Consider the following 14354-nt stretch of genomic DNA (forward strand, 5'->3'; position numbering starts at 1 on the left):
CTATAGCTGGTTCCGGTATTACCTCTATAGCTGGTTCTGGTAATACCCCTATAGCTATTTCCGGTATTATCCTCTATAGCTGGTTCTGGTAATACCCCTATAGCTATTTCCGGTATTACCTCTATAGCTGGTTCTGGTAATACCCCTATTGCTAGTTTCGGTATTACCTCTATAGCTGGTTCTGGTAATACCCCTATAGCTAGTTCCGGTATTACCTCTATAGCTGGTTCGTGCCAGGAATTAAGTGTAGGTGTCCTGTGTTTGTTATTTACGTATACCAATTGAGTTATAAGGCTTCTCCTACAAACATACTGATTTCATTTGAAATTAATCATAGTTGAGCTATTAACTGATAGTGTTGATTTTTTTCTTATTAAATGTGAACAGGTCATACCATATGATATACTTACAGCTGGTAAACAAATTAATTCCTAAAACTATTGATCAGTTATTGATAACAATCCTTACAACCTTATAAGGTAGCATTTACATTGATGCTGGTGTTGTAGGCTGAATATTACATGGGCTTTGTTGTTTTATTAGGTAACATATTGCTTTCTGAACATGGTAAAAAAGTGTAACAGATTTTATCAGTTCTGGCAAACGATCATTCTGGACCCAGCAGATTGATGATTCAATACCTGGGATATTGAGATATTACTATTTCTAACAGCTAGTAAGCCTATTTCAGTTGCATGAAGTTGAGAAGTGAGCAGGTCCCATGCACAGGTGTTACACCTTGTGACCCGGAGTGACATAACTACTGACTAATACATTCCTATATAAAACTAGGTCACATTTTTACTTACAATTTTTTATAAAGAGCATATGCAAGAAGGATTAGTTTTTATATGATTTATGTACTTTCCTTATTATATTGTAAATGTGTGTTTTGTGATAAGCATGACTAGACAGTACTCATGTTATCTGTGTGGCTGTACTTATTAAGGATATGTAGGACAGGATTATCAGTGTTTGTGGTAAGAATGTTCCCTCACACTGGTAGTCTGTGCCCTCACACTGGTAGTCTGTGCCCTCACACTGGTAGTCTGTTTCCTCACACTGGTAGTCTGTGCCCTCACACTGGTAGTCTGTGCCCTCACACTGGTAGTCTGTGGCCTCACACTGGCAGATGTCCTCCCTCTGCTAATTGATGCCCTCACACTGGTAGGCTGTGCCCTCACACTGGAAGTCTGTGCCCTCACACTGGTAGTCTATGCCATCCCACTGGCAGTCTGTCCTCACACTGGTATTTTGTGCCCTCACTCTGGCAGTCTGTGTCCTCAAACTGGTAGTCTGTGTCCTCGCACTTGTAGTCTGTGGCCTCACACTGGCAGATGTCCTCACTCTGCTAATTTATGCCCTCACACTGGTAGTCTTTGCCCTGACACTGGTATTTTGTGCCTTGACACTGGTAGCCTGTGTCCTTACACTGGTAGTCTATGCCCTCACACTGGTAGTATGTGTCCTCACACTGGAAGTCTGTGTCCTCACACTTGTAGTCTGTGGCCTCACACTGGCAGATGCCCTCACTCTGGTATTTTGTGCCCTCACACTGGTAGTCTGTGCCCTGACACTGGTATTTCGTGCCCTGACACTGGTAGCCTGTGTCCTTACACTATTAGTAGATGCCCTCACACTGGTAGTCTATGCCCTCACACTGGTAGTCTATGCCCTCACACTGGTAGTCTGTGCCCTCACACTGGTAGTCTATGCCCTCGCACTGGTAGTCTGTGTCCTCACACTGGTAGTCTGTGTTCTCACACTTGTAGTCTATGCCATCCCACTGGCAGTCTGTCCTCACACTGGTATTTTGTGCCCTCACTCTAGCAGTCTGTGTCCTCAAACTGGTAGTCTGTGTCCTCACACATGTAGTCTGTGGCCTCACACTGGCAGTATATGCCCTCACTCTGGTATTTTGTGCCCTCACACTGGTAGTCTGTGCCCTGACACTGGTATTTCGTGCCCTGACACTGGTAGCCTGTGTCCTTACACTATTAGTAGATGCCCTCACACTTGTAGTCCGTGGCCTCACATTGGTATTTTGTGCCCTCACTCTAGCAGTCTGTGTCCTCACACTGGTAGTCTATGCCCTCACACTGGTAGTCTATGCCCTCCCACTGGTAGTCTGTGCCCTCCCACTGGTAGTCTATGTTCTCACACTGGTAGTCTGTGTCCTCACACTGGTAGTCTGTGCCCTCCAACTGGTAGTCTATGCCCTCACACTGGTAGTCTGTGTTCTCACACTTGTAGTCTATGCCATCCCACTGGCAGTCTGTCCTCAAACTGGTATTTTGTGCCCTTACTCTGGCAGTCTGTGTCCTCACACTGGAAGTCTGTGCCCTCACGCTGGCAGTCTGTGCATTCACAGTGGTAGTCTGTGTCCTCACACTAATAATCTTTTACCTCATGTGAAAATATTCTTGTACGTAACCCCCCCCCCCGATAATAACTAATAACTAAGGTGTTTCAAATTATGTATTAAGGAAACATTAAAGCAGGTGTTTGCATATTCAATCTACGTTTTATTCAAATCAGGGTTGCATTTTTCACAAAAATATTTCATTTAAATTTTTATGATAATTTTTATTACTGGTTTCATATGAAGAATTGTGAAACTGATTTTTTTTGTCCCATAGTTATGGTAACTTTTTCACCATAATGATTTTTTTTCAGGTCGAAAAGAATATCACTAGGGAGGGTGAATGCTGTACAGAGTGTCTTCCAAGAGAAAGTAAGTGTCTTCCTAAATAGTTGTATATCTACCCAGTGAAAGTAAGTGTCTTCCTAAATAGGTGTCTATCTACCAAGTGAAAGTAAGTGTCTTCCTAAATAAGTGTATATCTACCCGGAGAAATAAAGTGTTTTCCTAGATAAGTGTCTATCTACCCAGAGAAAGTAAGTGTCTTCCTAAATAGGTGTCTATCTACCCAGTGAAAGTAAGTGTTTTCCTAGACAAGTGTCTATCTACCCAGAGAAATAAAGTGTTTTCCTAGATAAGTGTATATCTACCCAGAGAAATAAAGTGTTTTCCTAGATAAGTGTCTATCTACCCAGAGAAAGTAAGTGTTTTCCTAGATAGGTGTCTATCTACCCAGAGAAAGTAAGTGTTTTCCTAGAAAAGTGTTTATCTACCCAGAGAAACTAAGGGTTTTCCTAGATAAGTGTTTATCTACCCAGAGAAACAAAGTGATTTCCTTAATAAGTGTTTATCTACCCAGAGAAACTAAGTGTTTTTCCTAAATAAGTGTTTATCTACCCAGAGAAACATGGTGTTTTCCTAAATGAAAAAAAGTAAGCTTCTAATTAAAGAAGGAAAACGTTAACCCAGAAAGGGTAAGTGTCTACCTTTAGTGGGGTTTACCTAGGGTATCTGTTATAAAGAAGATCACATAAGATAACCTGTATTCTGCCATTACATTATCTGGGCTATACCAGTGGTAACCTGTATTCTGCCATTACATAATCTGGGCTAGATCAGTGGTAACCTGTATTCTGCCATTACATTATCTGAGCTATACCAGTGATTACCTGTATTCTGCCATTACATTATCTGGGCAATACCAGTGGTAACCTGTATTCTGCCATTACATTATCTGAGCTATACCAGTGATTACCTGTATTCTGCCATTACATTATCTGGGCAATACCAGTGGTAACCTGTATGCTGCCATTACATTATCTGGGCAGTACCAGTGGTAACCTGTATTCTGCCATTACATAATCTGGGCAATACCAGTGGTAACCTGTATTCTGCAATTACATTATCTGGGCAATACCAGTGGTAACCTGTATGCTGCCATTACATCCTGTATTCTGCCATTACATTATCTGGGCAATACCAGTGCTAACCTGTATTCTGCCATTACATTATCTGAGCAATACCAGTGATAACCTGTATTCTGCCATTACATTATCTGTGCAATACCAGTGGTAACCTGTATTCTGCCATTACATTATCTGGGCAGTACCAGTTGTAACTATTTGAAATGATTATAGAAAATAATTCTATTAGATTTTAATCTTTTTAACTATCCCAGACTGAAGCATTAATGGTGTTTGAATCAACTAAAAACAATTTTTATTGAAAATTAATGCTTTCAATAAATTAAAATTATCTTATTAAATTATCAACAGATTACATGCTTAATCAAAAGCCTTCTTATTTCATTATTTGGTATATTTGCTTTTGAAATATTATATATGTTTTTTAATTTAAAGTTTGTGACAGGATAAAAATTTATTCAAGGTTGGCTGTGGGTTTTTTCTGATGCTTTGCAAAGCGTGTTTACCTTGTATAGAAAAAGAACAAGTGTGTGATTTAAGAGTGTAATCTTGGTAATTTGGACAGCTCGTTAGACCTTATCTGTCCCCCCTCTCCCTCCCAACCTCTCAAGTGTAAAATTTATAAGCAGCAAGAGATGTTATCTGATCAGAGAACAACCTTCCCTGTATGCTAGATATTTACTGACGAAACAAAGTTTATGCTTGATTATATAACACCTCACTCCCCCTCTCCTGCTTCCCTCCTCCAAATTTGGATTGTATAGCCCATTCATAAACTTGAACATGTTTATCATATCTCTGGGAGCACCTGTATGTTAGAGTTGGAAGCTTCAATCAGTATTTAGTTTCATAATCATCTCAAAGTTTTCAGCATATTGACTGAAAAATTCATGTGTAAAACCTTCAAAATTTTAAGCTGAACTTATTTTGTGATTTCAATTCCTTAGTCTTGTATATGCAAGCAGGTTTGGCTATTTGAGCACACCTATACACCTCTCTACTGTATTTACTTAGTGTTACAAGCAGGTTTGGCTATTTGGGCACACCTATACGCCTCTCTACTGTACTCAGTGTTACAAGCAGGTTTGGCCATTGAGCACACCTATACGCCTCTCTACTGTATTTACTCAGTGTTACAAGCAGGTTTGGCTATTTGAGCACACCTATATGCCTCTCTACTGTATTTACTTTGTGTTACATGCATGTTTGGCTATTTGAGCACACCTATATGCCTCTCTACTGTATTTACTTTGTGTTACATGCAGGTTTGGCTATTTGAGCACACCTATATGCCTCTCGACTGTACTCAGTGTTACAAGCAGGTTTGGCTATTTGAGCACACCTATACGCCTCTCTACTGTATTTACTTAGTGTTCCAAGCAGGTTTGGCTATTTGAGCACACCTATACACCTCTCTACTGTATTTACTCAGTGTTACAAGCAGGGTTGGCTATTTGAGCACACCTATATGCCTCTCTAATGTATTTACTTTGTGTTACATGCAGGTTTGGCTATTTGGGCACACCTATATGCCTCTCGACTGTACTCAGTGTTACAAGCAGGCTTGGCTATTTGAGCACACCTATATGCCTCTCTAATGTATTTACTTTGTGTTACATGCAGGTTTGGCTATTTGAGCACACCTATATGCCTCTCGACTGTACTTAGTGTTACAAGCAGGTTTGGCTATTTGAGCACACCTATATGCCTCTCTACTGTATTTACTCAGTGGTACATGCAGGTGTACCTGCAGCAGGTATTCAGGCCATTCCTTTTCCTATTTTATATTTGGTATCTGGTAGAAACTGAACTTGAAGAAAACAAACAAAACAACATTTTTTGATGATAAAAGAATTTCTTTTAAAAAGTTGAATATGGTCTTTTTTTGTGTAAATCGATACTTTATTTCATGATTTTGGACTTGTTAACAGATGCATGTGTGACTGAACAGCCCATCCGTTACCATGGCGACATATGGAATGTGTCCAGTTGTGAGTTTTGTATGTGTCAAAATGGACAGGTGCAGTGTCATACAGCCGTATGTGAGCATGTCAGGTGTACACAGGTAAGAACAGGTAAACCTGTCTATTCAGATTGTCAGTATCTCAGGTGTATACAGGTAAGTGCAGGTAAACCTGTCTATATATACAGATTGTCAGTATCTCAGGTGTACAAAGGTAAGTACAGGTAAACCTGTCTATACAGATTGTCAGTATATCAGGTCTACACAGGTAAGTACAGGTAAACCTGTCTACACAGATTGTCAATATCTCAGGTGTACACAGGTAAATTCAGGTAAACCTGTCTATACAGATTGTCAGTATCTCAGGTTTACACAGGTAAGTACAGGTAAACCTGTCTATACAGATTGTCAATATCTCAGGTGTACACAGGTAAATTCAGGGAAACCTGTCTATACAGATTGTCAGTATCTCAGGTCTACACAGGTAAGTCCAGGTAAACCTGTCTATACAGATTGTCAGTATCTCCGGTGTACACAGGTAAGTACAGGTAAACCTGTCTATACAGATTGTCAGTATCTCAGGTGTACAAGGTAAGTACAGATAAACCTGTCTATACAGATTGTCAGTATCTCAGGTGTACACAGGTAAGTACAGGTAACCCTGTCTATACAGATTGTCAGTATCTCAGGTTTACACAGGTAAGTACTGGTAAACCTGTCTATACAGATTGTAAGTATCTCAGGTGTACACAGGTAAGTACAGGTAAACCTGTCTATATATACAGATTGTCAGTACCTCAGGTGTACACAGGTAAGTACAGGTAAACCTGTCTATACAGATTGTCAGTATCTCAGGTGTACCTGGTAAGTACAGGTAAACCTGTCTATACAGACTTCAATGTAAATCACTTTTACTGGAAAACAAAATTCTGCAGATAAGATGAAAAGAATGTAAAGTTGCACATGACATCATCTTATTATCTTTGTACTAGATTTTACTGCTATGGCTTTATATCATTTGAAAACTGTCTTACATGGCCAGCTATGTACCATTTTATTTTGTATAGCAAGTATCTTACGCTACAGTCAGTAGTCGGTAACCCATTCTATAATCTATAAATGTGTTTAACCGTTTGCTTGTCTCCTCAGGACGAGGTACTGGTGCAGCCCGAGGGTAAATGTTGTCCCGAGTGTGTAGATCCTCCCAACTGTGACTTTGCTGGTGACACCTACAAGGTTAGTTCAGTTCCTCAGACCCTGGCCTACTTTATACCTCATTTGTTCTTTCCTTCCTTTCTTTCCCCACTAATCTTTCCTTTATTCTTCCCTTCCCCTTTTCATCCCTCTTCTTCGACTTCTTCATCCTTCCATGTTTCTCTCCTGTTGTTCCTTCATTCACTCCCTGTATGTTCCTTTAAGTGTTGTCATTTCTATCTCTCCCCATTTCCCCACTTGCATTATCTGTATTTTGCAGTTGTTCCCAGCAGAGGCTGTTAAGGGACCCTGTAATTTTGAGTGTAGACATGATGAGATAGGCAACCTCCCAAAGTGTGGAGTGTGTCACATTCCTCAAATAGCTATACATAATAGGTACAGAGACTTATGATGGGGAGAGGGTATCTTCGCTTCATTTTTGTGTGAAGAAAAGATTATTTTCTGAGAGATCTGCTATAAAACCTTAATGTCTTAGATTATAGTCCTCCATTTCCTCTTCTTCCTTATTATGATCAAACTGTTAAGCAGAGGTTATCTGTCTCCCATGATAAATATGGACTTACCAAATCTTCATAATAAATTAACACACAGACGTATCTTGCTATACAGTAAAATTAAATCAAACAAGTATATTCTCAGCTTCATTTTCAGTTTTACCAATATGTACTCTCTCCATTTTATATAAATCAATCATTATAACCCAAATATACATAATCTTATAATGTCATTGCATGTGTTTATATGTGTTTTACTTAGTTTACCTTAGCATGCAAGGAGCAATAATTTTGTCTTTGAGAATATTTGATAGTCACATAACATGAAATCAAAGTATACCAAGCATAGCCCATGCTCAGTGGCTAGTTAAGAAGGGAGGTGCTAATGGTGAAGGGTAAGAAATGTTTGGAGAGAAAGATAACCTTTGAAGAATAAGTTGATTAATGAAGATGAAGTGAAGGTTATGAATCGTATCTGTATATATATCACAAAGTTTTTAAGTAAAACAGGGGCTGCTGCAACTGACATCTCAGATAAAACTGGAAAATATCCTGAAAGCGAAACAGCCATTGTTTGCTCACCTGCCCTTAGGGCAAGTGAGCTTATGTCGTGGCGCAACGTCCGTCGTCCGACGTCGTCGTTGTCCGTCGTCAGTCGTCAACTTTTTCTTTAAAACCTATCTCCTCCTAAACGCCAAAGAGGATTTCAACCAAATTTAGTCTGAAACATCACTAGGGGAGGGCAATCATTTCTCAAATAAGTGAGGTTGGTTCTACCCCTGAGGCCAGGGGGGCGGGGCCCTGAAGGGGAACTTAGCTAAATTTGCTTTAAAACGCATCTCCTACTTAATGCCAGAGAGGATTTCAACCAAATTTAGTCTGAAGCATCACTAGGTCAGGGCAATCCTTTCTTAAATAAGTGAGGTTGGTTCGACCCCTGAGGCCAGGGGGGCGGGCCCTGAAGGGAAACTTAGACAAATTTGCTTTAAAACGCATCTCCTACTTAACGCCAGAGAGGATTTCAACCAAATTTAGTCTGAAGCATCACTAGGGGAGGGCAATCATTTCTTAAATAAATGAGGTTGGTACGGCCCCTGAGGCCAGGGGAGACGGGGCCCTGAAGGGGAACTTAGCTAAATTTGCTTTAAAACGCATCTCCTACTTAACGCCAGAGAGGATTTCAACCAAATTTAGTCTGAAGTATCACTAGGGGATGGCAATCATTTCTTAAATAAGTGAGGTTGGTTCGACCCCTGAGGCCAGGGGGGCGGGGCCCTGAAAGGGAACTTAGCTAAATTTGCTTTAAAACGCATCTCCTCCTAAACACTAAAGAGGATTTCAACCAAATTCAGTCTGAAGCATCACTAGGGGAGGGCAATCATTTCTTAAATAAATGAAGTTGCTTTAAGACGCTAATACCCCCCTCATCGCCTGAGTGGATTGTACAAAATTTGGTCAAAAACATTATTGAGGAAGAACGAACATTTCTTAATTGAATGAGGTTGATTTGACCCCTGCGGTCCTAAGAAATGGTACAGCTAGATTATCATATTCTATGGTGTAGTTTTCATAAATTTTTAAAAATTGGTTTCTAGGTTTATAAAAGCTTATAGTTGAATGAAAGTTAAAGTATTGTCTAATTACACCCTGTAATATGACATATTACTTATTTCAAAATCTGTTAACATGGCAACTCAATGGAGGCCCCTGATTAGTTGAAAGTCAGATATTGTGGTCCCAGTTGGGTTGAAACATATATCTTGTCTGGCTTTGAGGAATTTTCATATAAAGATGTACTAATGCATTCAGTTGTAATGACTTAAATATAAAACCAGGTGAGTGATACAGGTCCAATGGACCTCTTGTTGTAATTTCTACAGCAGGCTTTTATGGTATTTATAATATCGTAGGCTACCAAGTAATATAATATAGCAGGCTATCAAGAGATATTATATAGCAGGCTACCAAGATATATTATATAGCTGGCTACCAAGTGATATTATATGGCAGGCTACCAAGATATATTACATAGCAGGCTACCAAGTGATATTAAATAGCAGGCTACCAAGTGATATTATAAAGCAGGCTACCAAGTGATATTATATAGCAGGCTACCAAGAGATATTTTATAGCAGGCTACCAAGTGATATTATATAGCAGGCTACCAAGATATATTTTATAGCAGGCTACCAAGAGATACAATATAGCAGGCTACCAAGAGATATTTTATAGCAGGCTACCAAGAGATATTACATAGCAGGCTACCAAGTGATATTATATAGCAGGCTACCAATTGATATTATATGGCAGGCTAACAAGAGATATTATATAGCAGGCTACCAAGAGATACAATATAGCAGGCTGCCAAGTGATATAATATAGCAGGCTACCAAAATATATTATATGGCAGGCTAACAAGAGATGTTATTTAGCAGGCTACCAAGTGATACTATATATAGCAGGCTACCAAGTGATATAATATAGCAGGCTACCAAGTGATATTTTATGGCAGGCTAACAAGAGATATTATATAGCAGGCTACCAAGAGATGTTATATAGCAGGCTGCCAAGTGACATAATATAGCAGGCTGCCAAGTGACATAATATAGCAGGCTGCCAATTGATATTTTATGGCAGGCTAACAAGGGATGTTATTTAGCAGGCTACCAAGATATATTTTATAGCAGGCTACCAGGTGATATTATATAGCAGGCCACCAAGAGATACAATATAGCAGGCTGCCAATTGATATTTTATGGCAGGGTAACAAGAGATGTTATCTAGCAGGCTAACAAGAGATCTTATATAGCAGGCTATCAAGAGATATTATATAGCAGGCTAACAAGTGATACTATATATAGCAGGCTACCAAGAGATATTATATAGCAGGCTATCAAGAGATATTATATAGCAGGCTACCAAGAGATGTTATATAGCAGGCTACCAAGAGATATTATATAGCAGGCTTCCAAGAGATATCATATAGTAGGCTAACAAGAGATATTATATAGCAGGCTACCAAGAGATGTTATATAGCAGGCTAACAAGAGATGTTATATAGCAGGCTGCCAAGAGATATTATATAGCAGGCTACCAAGAGATATTATATGGCAGGCTAACAAGAGATGTTATATAGCAGGCTAACAAGAGATATCATATAGTAGGCTACCTAGAGATATAATATAGCAGGCTATCAAGAGATATTATATAGTAGGCTACCTAGAGATATAATATAGCAGGCTACCAATAGATATTATATAGCAGATTATTTTCTTTACTGCTTATTGAGTTTTCATGGTTGGTCAGGTGGTAAAGTTGATAATGCAGTAGCTTTTCTCCAAAATGGCTTGGTTTGATTCACTGATGAAATTTTAAGGTTTTTGGTCACCAGCTAAACCACATAGATTCTCCGTGGGTATTCCTATTTCTTTCACATTAGGACCCGTACATGCTTCCATTCATGCCATCATAAGTGATAAAGTCAAGTTGACAAACTTTGTTTTAAAATTTGTTGTAAGATAAAAAAGTTTACATTTGTTAACTTTCCATTATCACTTGATATCTACTTTTTTATGTGATTTTCCTGTCATTGTAGATATCTGTTTTCCTTAACATTGAGCAATACACATTATTGCTGTAAGACTTTGCTACGTTACTAAGCTCTAGTCAGCGTAGCTGTTTAGGAGTGAGGGTGTGCTGAAGTACAGTTATAGATTAAGGAAACACTAATGCTACATCTACTTAAGGAATGTGATGTAATGCTTCCCCAAGTATTTTATCATCCAACATGGCAGGTTCTCTCTTCAGGGTGATATTAACATGTTAAACAACTCAATGTTAGCAGTGATAGTTTTGTTATCTGGAGTGAACATTGTGCTGAGAATACTTAGTGTATTCTGTCAGTGGTGTTTTGGTTGGAGATAATGTTATCAGAGGAACCTTTCCTCCTCTCACTGAACATTTAACCCTCCATGTTTTAGTCGGAGAGATAATGGGGAACTTTTCTCACCTGACTGTAGTTTTATCCTCCCCTTTCCTCTTGACTTATCCTCCCCTTTCCTCTTGACTTATCCTCCCCTTGCCTCTTGACTTATCCTTCCCTTTCCGCTTGACTTATCCTTCCCTTTGCTCTTGACTTATCCTCCCCGTTCCTTTTGACTTATCCTTCCCTTTCCGCTTGACTTATCCTTCCCTTTCCGCTTGACTTATCCTTCCCTTTCCGCTTGACTTATCCTTCCCTTGCCTCTTGACTTATCCTTCCCCTTCCTCTTGACTTATCCTCGCCTTTCCTCTTGACTTATCCTACCCTTTCCTCTTGACTTATCCTCCCCTTGCCTCTTGACTTATCCTTCCCCTTCCTCTTGACTTATCCTTCGCTTTCCTCTTGTCTTATCCTTCCCTTTCCTCTTGACTTATCCTTCCCTTTCCTCGTGACTTCAACAATAGACATTTTGTTGACATTATGTAACCAGTAGTTGTATTGACAACAGATTGTCAGGTGTATGTAAGTGGTTGACATTATGTAACCAGTAGTTGTATTGACAACAGATTGTCAGGTGTATGTAAGTGGCCTGACAAGTGAGGATTTCATCTGAAGGTAAAGTGGATTACAATGTTAGTTGCCTCTGTAGCATGTCTGTCTGCCTTTTCTATCAGGGGACATGGTACCTATACTCTATGTAGCTAATGTCTATTGTCTGATTGTCTGTCCTAAGGACAGAGACAAGACCATGTCCTAAGGTATGTCTGTTACATGTCTGTCTGTCCTAAGGATGGAGAGACGTGGCATCCTGACCCCTGTTCTGTATGTAACTGTAAGGATGGTGAAACCGTGTGTTACCAGAACTCCTGCCCTGTTTGTTCAGAGGGAACCGTGTCCATCCTGCAACCTGGAGAATGCTGTGGACAGTGTCAACCAAGTATGTTTGGAATGATATCATGTAGTCAAAATATCCTAAGGGAGGTAACTTTAATTAAAAAAGGTTTAAATTTAATGGATGACAAACAAGCATGATGTGAACTTATTTATCTTTTTATGGAATGAGATAATCAACAATACCAACATTTATATTTCTGTAATTTTCACTGTATAGTACTGGATGTAGGTTGGTGGTTTTTCTATGAGAACTCCGACTTTCCTACACCACTAAAACCTGGCACGTCCTTAAATGACCTTAGCTGTTAATAGGATGTAAAACAGAAACAAACCAACTTAAACCAAATCCATGAAGGTTTACCTTTAGTATATCTCCTCTTCCAGTAAAGGGAGACAATCATCTCTGGTACGGTATCTCTATTAAGTTTTCAGATTAAGAGGATAAAATAAAAAGCATTTATACATGTAATGGCCGAGTTATACAGTTGACCATGTGTCTGTAGAATATACCTGATGTGATTCCTCATCCTATGACTACAAGTACATATCTAATTATCTCCCTTGCAGTGCCCTGTGCAGACACTTGTTTAACCTGTTCCCATGATGACCCCCAGCAGTGCACTAAGTGTCATGTGACCAGCATGTTGGTTCAGGATGGAAGATGTGTTCCGGGCTGTAAGGAGGGGATGTTTGCTACACGGAACAGCCAATGTCAAGGTTAATATTTTATCTGTATGTCCCACAACTAAGACTTAAGTGTACCTGTATCACCAACAGAAGGTGTGCAGTGCACTGTAATTAGGTCATTGTGGCCTTCACATTGAGGTCAAAGGTCAGATAAGTGTAAATATTCCAGTGAAATCCAGTCTGTACTATAACTTTTAAACATTTTAAGGAATTTTTATAAATCATGAATTATGTATGCTTCAGCAAAAGGAAGGTGTGCATTGCATTGCAATTTAGTCATACTGACCTTCATCTCTAGGTCAAAGTTCAAAAAAGTACAAAATATTTAGTGAAGTTTTGTCTGGGATATAATTTATACATAGAAACCATGGTAGAAATTAGAACAATACCTGCATCACCGACAGGAGATATGCAGTGCACTACATTTAGGTCACGGTGACCTTCACCTCTTCATCAAGGTCAAATAAGTATAAAACAGATATGTTTTTTTGGCTGATAAGGGGTGACATATATTTTTGTTCACAAAAACAAAACTGTAGTAATGTGTGTGGTTTTATGTGTTGTCAGTCTGTCATGAGACCTGTCAGACCTGCGTGGATGGAACACGACACCACTGTGTGAAATGTAAGCCAGGACTGCTGTGGAGGAATGGTCAGTGTGTACCTAGGTGTGACAGGAACTACTTCCAGGAAGGTGGCCAGTGTATTGGTAAGTTCTAACATACAAAATCTGTTAGGAAGGTGGCCAGTGTATTGGTAAGTCCTAACATACAAAATATGTTGGGAAGGTGGCCAGTGTATTGGTAAGTCCTAACATACAAAATCTTTTGAGAAGGTGGCCAGTGTATTGGTAAGTCCTAACATACACAACCTGTTGAGAAGGTGGCCAGTGTATTGGTAAGTCCGAACATACAAAATCTGTCTGTAAGGGAACCTGGATTAAACTGTTTGCGAAGTATTCAGTAAGCCATGGCTTAGCATTGTAAATTGTTCCTGAACACTGAACTAATTAGATTAATATGCACAATCTTATATTTTTATTGTTTTATAAGATGTTAATTGGAATATTTTGCTTTTGCTTGCCAGAGTGTCACAGTAGCTGTAGCTTCTGTGTCGGGCCAAAGAGCCAAGAATGTCAGTCATGTTCAAACCCAGGACAGGTGCTCCAAGAGGGCCAGTGTGTGGATGTATGCCAATCAAACTACTACCTCAGGAATAAGGAGTGTCTAGGTATGTAAATCAGGAAAAGGGAGTGTCTAGGTATGTAAATCAGGAAAAGGGAGTGTCTAGGTATGTAAATCAGCAATAAGGAGTGTCTAGGTATGTAAATTAGA

The 14354-nt window shown here is 39.4% G+C and overlaps 1 protein-coding gene across 1 annotated transcript in view; it reads left to right on the forward strand.

Annotated features, from left to right (window-relative positions):
* The window catches only part of LOC110451514 (extracellular matrix protein FRAS1-like), a 187604-nt gene that overhangs the window by 107483 nt on the left and 65767 nt on the right, over positions 1 to 14354 (forward strand). The window contains exons 8-14 of the mRNA XM_021499579.1: positions 2677 to 2734; positions 5718 to 5851; positions 6899 to 6985; positions 12230 to 12377; positions 12902 to 13051; positions 13589 to 13729; positions 14107 to 14250. Of these exons, the coding sequence (XP_021355254.1) occupies positions 2677 to 2734; positions 5718 to 5851; positions 6899 to 6985; positions 12230 to 12377; positions 12902 to 13051; positions 13589 to 13729; positions 14107 to 14250 (862 nt within the window). The remainder of the gene's footprint in view (positions 1 to 2676; positions 2735 to 5717; positions 5852 to 6898; positions 6986 to 12229; positions 12378 to 12901; positions 13052 to 13588; positions 13730 to 14106; positions 14251 to 14354) is intronic.

Source organism: Mizuhopecten yessoensis, unplaced genomic scaffold, assembly GCF_002113885.1.
Source record: "Mizuhopecten yessoensis strain PY_sf001 unplaced genomic scaffold, ASM211388v2 scaffold6113, whole genome shotgun sequence".
Lineage (NCBI taxonomy): Eukaryota > Metazoa > Mollusca > Bivalvia > Pectinida > Pectinidae > Mizuhopecten > Mizuhopecten yessoensis.